This window comes from Vollenhovia emeryi, unplaced genomic scaffold (genome assembly GCF_000949405.1).
Source record: "Vollenhovia emeryi isolate VEMERY1.0 unplaced genomic scaffold, V.emery_V1.0 DF939198.1, whole genome shotgun sequence".
NCBI lineage: Eukaryota > Metazoa > Arthropoda > Insecta > Hymenoptera > Formicidae > Vollenhovia > Vollenhovia emeryi.
Genome location: NW_011967168.1, coordinates 852784 through 865804, shown reverse-complemented (window position 1 = coordinate 865804; position 13021 = coordinate 852784). Strand labels below are relative to the sequence as shown.

At 36.9% G+C, this 13021-nt stretch overlaps 2 protein-coding genes across 4 annotated transcripts; both read left to right on the top strand.

Moving 5' to 3' along the window:
• Positions 1 to 550: 550 nt before the first annotated feature.
• Positions 551 to 3348, top strand: LOC105561924 (fructose-bisphosphate aldolase-like). The gene is made up of 5 exons (XM_012012303.1): positions 551 to 1193; positions 1356 to 1672; positions 1941 to 2163; positions 2250 to 2429; positions 2569 to 3348. The coding sequence occupies exons 1-5, from the start codon at positions 999 to 1001 to the stop codon at positions 2710 to 2712; spliced, it is 1059 nt and encodes a 352-aa protein (XP_011867693.1). The 5' UTR covers positions 551 to 998; the 3' UTR covers positions 2713 to 3348.
• Positions 3349 to 4003: 655 nt separating this feature from the next.
• LOC105561922 (fructose-bisphosphate aldolase-like) lies at positions 4004 to 12962 on the top strand. 3 transcript variants are annotated; one of them, XM_012012300.1, is made up of 6 exons: positions 4004 to 4104; positions 9957 to 10166; positions 10342 to 10785; positions 10880 to 11233; positions 11593 to 11729; positions 12245 to 12325. In XM_012012300.1, the coding sequence occupies exons 2-5, from the start codon at positions 9960 to 9962 to the stop codon at positions 11686 to 11688; spliced, it is 1101 nt and encodes a 366-aa protein (XP_011867690.1). In that variant the 5' UTR covers positions 4004 to 4104; positions 9957 to 9959; the 3' UTR covers positions 11689 to 11729; positions 12245 to 12325. The 3 variants fall into 3 exon arrangements, with proteins under 3 accessions (XP_011867690.1, XP_011867692.1, XP_011867691.1); XM_012012301.1 differs by lacking the exon at positions 4004 to 4104 and adding an exon at positions 9295 to 9319; XM_012012302.1 differs by lacking the exon at positions 11593 to 11729 and having other exon boundaries at positions 12245 to 12962.
• Positions 12963 to 13021: the final 59 nt, after the last annotated feature.

The window sequence follows — 13021 nt, the reverse complement described above, 5'->3', positions numbered from 1 at the left end:
AGCTATAATTTTCATCGACTGTATCGCTTGTCTCGATTTCTGAAAAATTCAATTGTGCAAAAGCTACTATCGGCAGACAGAAACCTGCCAATTCATCAACTACGCGTGCTTTCGAAGCGTCCAAATAATTAAACACTAGTTGATTAAAAAGTATAGCGTATCTATTGACAGTAAAAAATGATAAAACTAGGAATAAATTGTTGCTGCAAAGATTAAGTAATCTTTACGCTTGAATATTATACTTTTACCATTATAAATATAAAAATGTATACTTAATACTATTTTACATATGATTATTACTATTTTATATTTTATTAACCATGTAATAATACACAAGCATGCAGTCCTTCATTTCACGTTCCGAGACTACTACTTATTTTTTTATGTTTTATACCTTTGTACATATGACACACACGTATTACGTTAATTGTTATGTTCACAATTTAAAAGCGTTAGAGAGGCATGAATTAAAAACAGTTGAGAAAAACATTTATTCTTCCTTTTCTTCTTTATTATTGTAAATTTTTCTCATCCTAAAGAACAGCATAGTTTGCTCGTAATAATTAAGGTTATATAGTGTCACACATGCATAATATAAAATTGAAACAAAGTTTAATAAATGCAAACGAAATTGTGCTTGTGATTTAATTTGGTTTTGCAAACCAAGTTTACAGTCGGCATATTAAGGAATAGTATTTTACTCTATTTTAATCGATGCTACCGAATCATCAATAAATTACGTAACTGTAATCATTTAAATCTAATACATTCCTCGATGCATCTAAATTTTAAGATATTGCAACTAACGATAAGAAAAATAGAGAGCGATAGAGAAGGGCAAAAGACAAGATTTATAATTATAATGGTTAATGTGGTTTATGCTCTCACTATGTGTGTCACACAAATATACATATTTTATCTCTAAGTGGTGAGCTTGTGCAAAGATTTATATTAGTAACGATTTTTGGAACACGTCAGATATCATCATACGTCACTAAATGTGTACCAAACTCGATCCTGCTCTATCCCTGGAACTAGAAAAAATTATTGAGGCGATCAGTGCACCTAGAAAAGGACTGTTGGCCTGTGACGAGTCACCTGTGAGTCTAGAGGAGAGATTTCAGGAAATCGGTGTAGATAATACCGAATCTACGAGACGTGTCTATCGAGAAATGCTCTTCTCCGCTGATAAGGTTGCTGCATGCTATGGCAGTAAAAATGTTAGACCGCGGCAAAGGCATAACGCAACAGATTGCAAATATAGCTTAATTCATAATCGCAGTAGTAACATACGATAACATTAGATAAGATAAAGAAGAATAAACTTAACAGTTTTGTATTATTTTTTACTTCAGTCTCAATTGTCACAATACATAAGCGGAGTGATTCTGCATCCCGAAACGGTTTATCAGAGAACGTCGGAAGATGTAGAATTTATCGAGTTTTTGCGGCGAAGAAACATCATACCCGGCGTGAAAGTCGATCGAGGTTTGGTGCATCTCTTCGATACCGAGGACGAAAAGATTACGCAAGGTTTGGACAACTTACAAGAGAATTGTATTTGGTACAAAAAGAAAGGCTGCCACCTCGCCAAGTGGAGATGTGTTTTTACAATTTCGGAACAATGTCCCAGTCAGCTGGCGATGATTACCAATGCAAATGCTCTTGCGAGGTTTGCGATCATGCTAATATTCGTGCAAGTTTATACGCATCGCACGACTGGCAAAAGCTTTCACGAAATCCCTCCTACACATACTTTTCTCTCATAATACTCCCTATATGCAATTACAATATAACTTTTATTAAACATAGATAAAAATTCACAATTGGCATTTGATAGAATCGTTCAAGTATATATTCTCACGTGTAAAAAGTCGCTGCACACAAAAGTAGAGTTCCATTGTGTAACATTTTTCTTGAAATGTCTCCGTTTTATACAGGTTTGCTAGCATCTGTCAAAGCGCGCGGATGGTCCCCATAGTAGAACCGGAAATATTGAGCAACGGCGAATACGGTATAGATAGGGCTTTACAAGTTCACGAGGAGATGCTGTCCATCCTGTTTCGTGCTCTGAACGAGTATCACGTGTACCTTGAGGGAATGGTTTTGAAGCCAGCGATGGTATTATCGGGTATAAAAAGTCCAATGAAGTGCAAGCCGCAGGTATCATTGCATATAACTTAGTTTAACAATAGAAAGCAAATTGTATTTTTCTAAGAACACATCTTTATTGTTTATCGCGATCACAGGTTGTCGCTGAGTATACGCTTAGAGCATTACGAAGAACAGTACCCACATCTGTTCCGGCAATTTTTTTTCTAAGCGGCGATCAAACCGACCAAGAAGCTGTGTTAAATCTAAATGCCATTAACGCATGTGACAATAAAAAGCCATGGAGACTCAGTTTCTGCTATGGACGTGCTCTGCAGGTGCTTGAAAATTTGTTTTATTCTGAATAGAATTTCTTGTACCTTCTGATATTCATATAAATTCTTTGGCAAATTTATCAAAGCTATTACAAGCTGGTAAAAAAAATTCCATACGTTTCACCTGTTACTGTTTCGTTAGAATACGGCGATGAAAATTTGGAAAAACAATCCGGAAAATGTAGCCAAGGCCCAAGCAATATTTCTTGAAAGAGCTCAATTATGCTCTAAAGCATCCGTGGGAGAATTACAAGTTCAAGAGAACAACGCGTGTATTCGTTCGTGAATTAAACAAATATGTAGTTATCTCTTTTCACAGGCTAATTATATGTACACACATTCATAAAATTTTACAATTTCCAGAAAACAAAATTAACAAATATTTAGAATTAATACAATTATTTCAAATACATGCATATGTGTATTGCTAAATTATTAAGATTATTTTTTAATAAATAAGAAAATAATTATTTCAACAAAATACATATATACGATTGAAATGAGAACTCTTCACTTTCAAACTTTCCAAAAGTCATAGATATGTATATGAAGCTTGGCTATAAATAAGGATTTCTTGATAGTGTCTAGTGATAAAATATAATCTCTGTCAAATCCAACGAAACGAATAAACTATAAATATATCTGTCACTGTATTCACTATCAGTACATTTTCACATATGTAATTTTCATATTTTTAACAAAGTGTTGAATTTGAAAAATTCTATAAATAGATGTATAATATAAAAAATCAGTAAGACGTTGACCTAACGAAAAAACCTGAAGCAATCACTAAGTAGATAAAAACAGAGGCGAATGGGTCGAGCCCACTTTTTAACTATCACACACGCGATAAGACAATCCGGTGATTAAAAGACAGGAGGCGCGTCTGATGATACTTGTGCGTCCAAATGTTTCCATCTTTAAGACTAATTAAAAAATTTCCTCAGTTTCGGTAAATGTTAAGCAAGGTGCCCTTGACTGACCTCTGACGTAACGGTTCTCAATGCAAGGCTCTCGTATACGCGGACTTGCACGTCGACTGGTCGATATGTCGTCATCTCCCCGGCGAATTGCTCTCCGACGATGCTCCAATGCCCTCCTTCCTGGATAACGCACGTGGTACACGCCAGTAACGTACCAGTCGTATGCTGCGAAATAATAGCGGTCTCCCGATTCAAGAAAATTGCTCGGACGATCAATTCTCTTTTGCAAAACATTTTTTTAATTGTGGATCGGTGCCATTCTATCAGTGATAGTTTTTAGTGAACATTCGATAATAATAAAGGAGTCGAAATATTGAACAAATTACATGTATATATGTATATACATAATTCAGCAATTTTACATTTAATATTTTACATCATATATACATGTTAATATAAATTTTTTCTGTATTATTATTTTGACGGACGTTCACCCTTTGACCCTAGTTTAAGGTCGTGTGACGAAAGCCGACCGGCTGATCTCAGAGTCCGCCCTACCTTTGTGTCATAAAGTTGAGCACCCCTCGTGTACAAGAACTAAAGCGCACGCGCGTGATAAACACACAATCAGACTTTGAAACCGACGATGACGACGACGACGACGGCTGGCTCTTTCTCAGTCACACTCCAACCATCGGGTGGATTATAACAGGCGCTCGCGCGGTTCCCACACAGAAATTCTCATTTACAACTAGGTAAGTCCACGTGTGCTGCCTCGTTTTCACGACAGAAAGATTCTGTACCCAAGGGACATGCCTTCCTATCCATGCCAAGTATCGATTTCGTATTGCCTCGAGGATTACCTGAAATTTTATGTCCAACCTATCTATAACGACCTTTGACCTTGACTGACATTTCGTAACCGTCGTCATGCGCGACTTCTCCACTCGTTATTTAATAACAGGTATCAATCGCCCTTGTAATACCGTCAAAATTCTTATATTTTCTATTATGGCTCTGAAATTTTTATGCCTGCACATACGATTACAGGCTTGTCGCGCGCGTGTGACCTACTACACAAGCGAGCGAGTGAGCGAGTGAGAATATAAGAAAGATATTTTTGCAACGCGAATATCTCGACAAGTCGCGCAGTCGAGTCTGACATTGAGCTACAAGCTGGAGCAATTTTTTCACAGGTTTAAATAAATATCATTTTCAAAGTTCTTATAAGAGGAAAAGTTGTACAATATAAAAAATATATTGTACGCCAATTATGAAATATCTTCACTCGTTATTCAAATAAACATATGGCAGTTTCGTGTGTCTATCAATGAATTAAAAGTTTACCATTGTAGATTTCATATCAATTTTGTATAAAATGTCAAACGTACGAACGTACTGTATCTTACCGATGTAATAATCATATAACAAGATACAACATTTATCCTCCAATAGTAGCGATATAAAAATATTTGGTTATAAAGCAAACTGAAAATAACAAAATTGTTGAATATACATGTGGCTTCGTACATTCGCATAAAATAATACATTTTTATTCGAAAGAACTAATAAATGAATAACAAATATTACGATGTTGATGAACTTTCGTTGTTTGTTACAAAGAATCATATAAATACCATGTATATATAAGTAAGTGAAATTCCGTTTTTTCATTAAAGTGTTAAACATTTCTATGTATCTTGAAAGAATTTTAATAAGCGAAGCACAATTGTCACTTGCCAAAAAGTCGGAAGAATCTTTCCACGTGTACCTAGTTGGACACGTACAGTTTCGTACACAGTAACATCATTGTGATAAGTAGTAGGAAATTCTCATACTCCGTTATACGATCGATTATTTAAGTCGCTGTCAATCTCTTATTTTCTCACTTCCAGGAACTTGACTTAACACTGAATTATTTTCATTAAATGTGTTAATATATATTATAAAAAATTAAATTGAACATTTATTTATTAACGAGCATCGTCAAAAGTACTAAAAGCCAAAGTGTAACACAAAAATTGATCAGCACTGAACTTTTAATTAACGTGAATTAATTTATCATTAAGTTAATTACGCAACCACGATATGTAAAATTAGTTATCTATGAACAAGTATCGTTTATGCAATCCCAACATCTATATGTGTCAACATACCGACAGTTATTTTGACAGACGATGAAACAGTCATGCACGTTAAATTATTAGCGAAACATGTGTAGCGCATGTATATATAATATTAAATTACATCTCGTTATGTGTATCTATAGAAGCAAACACTCATTGTCAGCAAAAAAGAACTTATTGTCAACGTACCACTATACATTTTTTTAATTCATAAACGCAAATGGTCAAAATCATTTGTTGATTTTTTGTTCTTATAATTTTGTACATGAGGAAAAAATATTCACAATCAGTTTTACTATTATATGTTATACCATAATAATTGTAAAATATAATAGCGTTGCGAAATTGTGCATTGAAAAGGAAAAGACAAACTTACTGAACGTATTTAATAAAATACGTCACAAAGACATGTGTGTCACTTTGAATTCGTCTATTCGTCATATGGCAAAAAATTAATACACATTTTCTTCCATTTTAGAAGTTGTGTAAAAGTTGTTTATTTTATGTATATATCAGTAACGTGAGCTATTTCAAGTTTCACTAGAAAGTAGTGTGTTTGATAACTCTGGCTTTCACCCTGTCGTTTTCTTCGATAGCTTTGCATAGCGACAACTATTATAAAAATACAGTTGGTTTAGTCTAAATATATCGCTATGCAAATTACAGTTTGGCGAGTTACCAACTTCTATGTCTACGTCGCGTATTTGTTTTCCCGCTGATGATGCAATTTATGTCCGCGCACGTTGCATAAAAAGGCTCTGAAATCCAGCCTTTCACTTTCATAAATTTGTCATAATGCAAAATTCATAAATAGAAGGACATCGCACACCGTTATTCAATGTTTAATACAAGATTTCTAACAAATAATTATTTCAACGAAAGAAGCATAAATCCAACCAAAGCCCTAAATTACTTTTTAATCGTATATCTTTGGTCCCAGGTCGCTTTCCGTGAATGATATCGATTTAATTAAATTAATCTTACCCGTCAATCTATATTGCATTGTCTGTGAATGTTGCGAATTCGGAAACGCCGCGTGTACGAATGTGCAGAAGACTGTACTCAAGTTCACGTAAATTTCGCAATGTTGAACCTTCTAGCGGATACAAGTCAGCTGGAAAACAGCGCAAGCGTAGTAATCGCAACGTGCAATTCCATCTTAGAACTTATTGACCGTCGAACGTATTCGATTCAAACCGCGAGAACCTGCTAGCAATACGATGATAAATTGCTTCTCCAAAAGTTGTAAAAAAGTTTTAACAAAAGTTCTAATTAATTATCCCACCGAATCGAGCTGTACTATATGTATATGCGATCACTAATACATAATTAAAAATAAGGCTAAGATCGTATATGACATATGTGCAGAAAATTTCTTTCCCTTTATTTCTATTGTATTATGTTAGAGTATTTTCTTTTACGTCTTATGTTGAATGATTGAGAAGATACCATTACGATAGAATATAAGTCAAATTTGCTGAAAGCTGCAGACGTCTGTTCTGTAAGATCTCACTCGCACGTATCTCAAAGGACTTGCACGTTCCCAGTAAAAGTGTGGAATGTGCTATCTTGCAGTAATCTGAATAAGTATCGTGCAAAGTCTTTTTTTATTTACAGTTTAGCAACCATAATCATCGTTCAATTCGACATAGCAAATAACTTTATCACATTGCACCACAATATGCAAAAACGCTTCTGATATCTTTAGAGATACGGATTACGTCAAAATGTTATCGAACAACGATATTTTACATCACAAACAACTCACTGCTTACAACTTTTCTCAACAGAATTATTTTTTTAACGCAAAAAACTTTAAGAAATTAAAATTAAGCTCGTAGTTTTACTATTAAACGCGATCCAAATCTGCAATTATTTTGAATAGTTTATCACTGCTATATAATAAAAATAACAATGGTTATTTTCCTCGGGACTTTTTTTATAATAATTTAATTTGACTATTCTTCTTGAAAGATAACTATTACTTTTTTTTTCGAATTTAGTTCTCTACTTGAATTCATCATTTATATATTTTTTCAATATAAGGAGAAAATTACTTATTTTTCATGGAGATATCATACAACATATATTCAATTGTATATATATTTACGAAGATTATAGTTTTTTAAACCCGCGGTTATTCAGCAAAAAAAAGGAGATTCTTATTTAATTTGATTTCATCTGAAAACAGGTGAATTACATCATCTTGTATATTTATTCCGATTGGAGAAAGTTGAAGACATATGTTGCATCCTCTCTACACTTACAACAAATTATTCTCAACCCATGTAGAAACTTTACAACTTGAGTCTGATATTTGTCCTAATATTCAGATTACATTATCAGAGTAATAAAAATATGTATAACAATGAGAGTAATAAAATATACGTGTAATAAAGTAATTTGAAAGGCTTTCCGTATTATAATCAGAAAAAAAAGACGCACCCAAAAGTAGTCTTTATAACGTAAAAATATAATTAAACAAACAAGAATTAAAATTCGCGTACTGTTTGCTCACCATTTTCTTACAACTCTTGCGATGGCAGCCCTCTGTGCTTCCTATAACAGTCTCGTATTTCTTCGTGATCGTAAATTTTCATTTTCGTCTCTCCGCCACATGATATTTCACTTTAAGAAGTTTTCCAAGACTACCAGACAACATAGTAATGTTCAGTGTCGCACCCTTACACAGAGTAATAAATATAAATAATGCTCTATAATTTTAGCAGAGTCGAAATTACTTTGCTATTGTACTTGCAAAGAAATTAATTTACACACTTAAAATAGCATATAATGTCAGTGCTTATTACTGTTTGTTGTTATTCTTTACTGATTTTCTTTTTCGACTTCTATAAACGTCTACCACGCGCTTGTGTTACAATTCTTTAATTGTCGTAAACGAATATACAGAGGTATTTTATTTTCCGCTAATCTAGCTCCTTTTCGCCAAGGTGAGTTATATCTCCACTATTAAACTGTTAAACTGTTAAAGTTGCCCAGAATGAAAGACAGTTGATAGAGACTTACGGACAATATAAACCGATAGTGAACGAAGCGATTATAATGCCGCGGAAGATCCGCCGCGCTGATGTCAGGATCCAGAGCGCGTCGCGATGTTGGTGTCTCAGGTCAGAGGAGAATTCAGGGTGATCAGGGGTTCACCGGGATGCGCTCGCGCTCGCGCCAAGGACGTCTGCGCGACGCGTGCTGCATTGCGGCTAGCTTACCCTCTCCTACCCTGGCGCGACGGTTCGAACGCCTAGTCGCGATGGTGCGGAACGCGTCTTCCGCCACCCTCAAACATTCCCGCTTACCCCCTCGCAATCCTACCTCTCTATCTACCTTCTTGCGATCACGGTACTGGTACTGCACTGCAGCCAGGTACACCCACCCCATATCCCGTGTCTGCGCCAGCGTGGCGGCGGGGGTGCACACCGTGCACCGAGACGAGGGTGCGAACGGACGAAGCGACAGTCGGCGTCAATTCGTTCGCTGGAAAACGCGACGCAACCAAGCGGGCGAGATGTAGTCGAGAGGCATATCGAGTCGCGCGGGGCCCATCGTCCCCCGCGTAGTAGGCCCCGGTTCATCTTCTCTTTCTCTCATTCCCCCACTTTCTTTCCGATTTCTCTTTCTCTCGTCGTATCGGTGTCCGCTCAATCATCATTAAGGGATATATTGTTAACATCTTCTGCTGTCGCAGTCTCGTCTTTCGTCTCTCGTCGCGTCGGTGGGGGTGCGAAGCATTAGCGAACGACAAGCACGTTCGTCAATTGTGACATTATTACGGCAGTAGCACCACAGTCGCACCGCGACGACCATTCTTTATGATTGCATTGTCGGTGTGAGTATGCATCGCGTTCATCGTTATCACTGTCGTTCTCTCACATACGTATTCGCACATGCATCCAACGATTAAAAACATGGAGATGCTGCGCGTTCTTGTTTACGCTCGGTAATGCCACCGCAAAGTCATCGCTTCGGTTATCTCGAGGCATTTCTTGTTGGATAAGATTCGGTAAAATATTGTGAGATCCACGATTTTGATCGATAGAGATAGCGCAGTTTCTGCTAAATTAATAGGCATCATCTGTTGGTTCCACCATGAATTTATCGCCCTTGGAGTGAAATCTGTTTAGTGGAAAATTGATTGTGTAATCGTTGGGAAAAGAGATTTGCGATTGAATTTGAACGTTGAAAACTTTCGATAAAAATTATACGTTACGGATAATCTCCGAATAATCTCGAATTTCTTCGAAAAAATGGAGTAGACAATTTCAAATTATCTACAAATTTAGATTAATTTTATTTATTTGTTGAGGGCTATAATTGTTAATGATTCAAGTTGATTTCGATTATTTTTATTCCCGATTTGCCAGGATACGGTTTGCTCAAGTGGATCACTAGGATTTTTGCTAACAATAAAATTAATTCAGCGCGATTGTACAATTGGCTAATGGAGTAATCTTGGCACATTACAGAAAATGGTCGCGGAAAAGTACAGCAAGCTCGAACCCGAGCTGAAAGAGGAATTACGCACAATCGCCCAACAGATTGTGGCACCCGGCAAGGGTATCCTGGCCGCTGATGAGTCAACCACAACGATCGGGAAACGTCTTCAGGACATCAACGTCGAAAATACGGAGGACAACCGCAAGGCTTACAGGCAACTACTTTTCACCACAGCAAAGGTACGTCGATAAGTTACACCCAATTGATGATATTGAATGTCTTGCATATAAATTTTCTTGAAACTCGAGTATTTGTCCAATATTTTTCAAAAAATGTATCGACCGCATAATTTCGACGTGGAAAATATTGTATACCGTTTAATAGACATGTATGCTTGACGTTGGTTCTCCTCAGGATGTCATTGGACAGCACATTTCTGGAGTAATCCTCTTTCACGAGACTCTGTATCAAAAGGCCGACGATGGCACGCCATTCGTCGAATTGCTGAAGCAACGCAACGTCATCCCTGGCATTAAAGTCGACAAGGGCGTCGTTCCGCTCTTCGGCACGCAAGACGAATGCACGACCCAGGGTCTCGACGACCTCCAGGCGCGTTGTATCCAGTACAAAAAGGACGGGTGTCATTTTGCCAAGTGGCGATGCGTGTTGAAGATCACAAAGGACACTCCGAGCAAACTGGCTATCCTGGAGAATGCCAACGTGCTGGCCCGTTACGCCTCCATCTGTCAGAGCGCCAGAATTGTGCCGATCGTAGAGCCTGAAATTCTTCCCGACGGTGACCATGACATCACCCGTTGTGAACAAGTAACAGAAGAGGTTCTCGCGGCCGTTTATAAGGTATCGCGAACATTTCATTCGGAGAGAAAGAAGCTTGCGAATTTCGCCTCACCTCAACTCGTCACATAATGAATATACGTACACTTGCTATCAGGCACTTGCAGATCACCACGTATATCTCGAAGGAACGTTGCTGAAACCCAACATGGTGACTCCAGGCCAGAGCTGTCCGACGAGAGCGTCTCCTCAGGAAATCGGTGCTGCTACGGTGACAGCGTTGATGCGTACCGTGCCACCAGCGGTACCTGGCATCACGTTCCTCAGCGGTGGCCAGTCCGAGGAAGAGGCGTCGGTCAATCTCGATGCCATTAATAAATATCCGGCGAAAAAACCCTGGGCATTAACTTTCAGTTATGGACGCGCTCTTCAGGCTTCCGTACTTCGCGCTTGGCAAGGCAAGACCGACAAGGTCGCTGCCGGCCAAGAGGAGTTGATCAAGAGAGCCAAAGTAAGTAATTAATAGATATTTCATTCATTCTTATTGCATGTGTAAACTTGAATTTGCTCCACATCCAAGTAGCTATAGTTTTATCCACTTTTTACTCACTCTTTGCACTTATATACACATAATGACTATTATCAATTATCTGCCTTTCATCTCTGTTTTATTTCCTAAGTGATTCTCTGTTCTAACGTTTGTGCTCTGAATTACCTTTACATGTTTGCCTTATTTTTTTTCTATATTCAGAAGTAGTTTTTTTGTTTAAGAAAAATAGTGTCTCTTAATTGTATGTAATAATCGCACGGAGCACTCGAAGCTTTGCTGCATATTTCTTTTGCATGTCTATGTAATGTACGCTTGTTTAGGCAAACGCCGCAGCCTGCCAAGGCAAATACGTCGCCGGCAGCATTTCTAGCAAAGCCGCTGGTACCTCTCTCTACGTCAAATCTCACGCCTATTAAACAAACTTTTATATTTCCCGCGCAGTCCGTTTCTCGTGGCAGTAAGTATATAATAATTAAATAGCGTATGTATTGACTGCGCGTGTTAGCTTTTCTCGTGGATCAATTCTTATCTTTACTCGCCGTGGTAAACAACTTTTGTCACTCTTTATGACACAATATAAAGTTATAATCAATGATATTACGATATTTCAAAACTATAATTTTTCACAATACATTACTATTATTTTTTTTATTTAACTCTTCATTTTCTTGAAAAAAAAACGTCAAAGAAATGTTTGTTAGAATTAGAACTTCAATAGAAATAAATTTTATATAAATTCATGGAATGTGCATGTGTGAGATCTTAAAAATTGATTTTTTTTGTACTTATGTCCGTAAGCATTTAAAACTGTCTGATTAAAATATCTATACAAATTTCTTATTAATTTCTTCATATAATATTGATAAATAAAATTTAATTAGAATAAATGAATTTCGCAATTTATATAAGCTTTCTAGAAAGACACGTTCAATCGGTGTCACAAGTAAGAGTACATCTTTTGTTTTTCAACAGGCCAACAGCGAGTCAGCACTTGGCAAATATGCGGGTGGAGTGGCCGGTGCTGCGGGAGACGCGGCGCTTTTCGTCGCCAATCACGCGTATTAGGTTGACCCATAAAGAAATTGGATGTATCGTTAGAAACATAAAATTAAACAGATCGTTGTCTGTTGTGAAAAGCATGACAAGGAATGGAATTCCTTCGAGGGTGATCGAGACGCACACAAAGTATTTCAAGTTTCCAAGAAGATCGATCGTTCTTGTCTTATTTCATTATCAATATTTTTAAAAGATTGTTTCTTACGGATCTATAATCGTGCGATTTCAAATTGAGTTGTAACCAATCAAAGTTTTTACGTGAATACATATCTATCGGTCGTCATATGTAACTCGATTGGCGACTTAAATTAACAATTCGAAGATTGCATGTCAAACGTGTCGATTGAAATTTTATCGAAACATCCCACAAATTTCTTACTCAACAGACAGTTTAATAGATGATTTTGTAATGAATGTACAAAATATGAAATTTTTAGAGATATTTTTAGCCGGGCCTGTCGTTTTTAATTTCTCGCCGATACTCTAACCGTTGTTCCTACTCACTCAGCGACTATAAACTTTATGAGATTCAATTCCATTGGCATTAAATGATTGAAGCATTAGAACCGAGGCATCGAGAGAACGTGAGCAGATATTTTGCGACATTCGATATTATTATTATTATATTCTGTAACAATACAATACGAAGGCAGATATATAACTGCACACATATATAAGCAATGTCGTCATAAG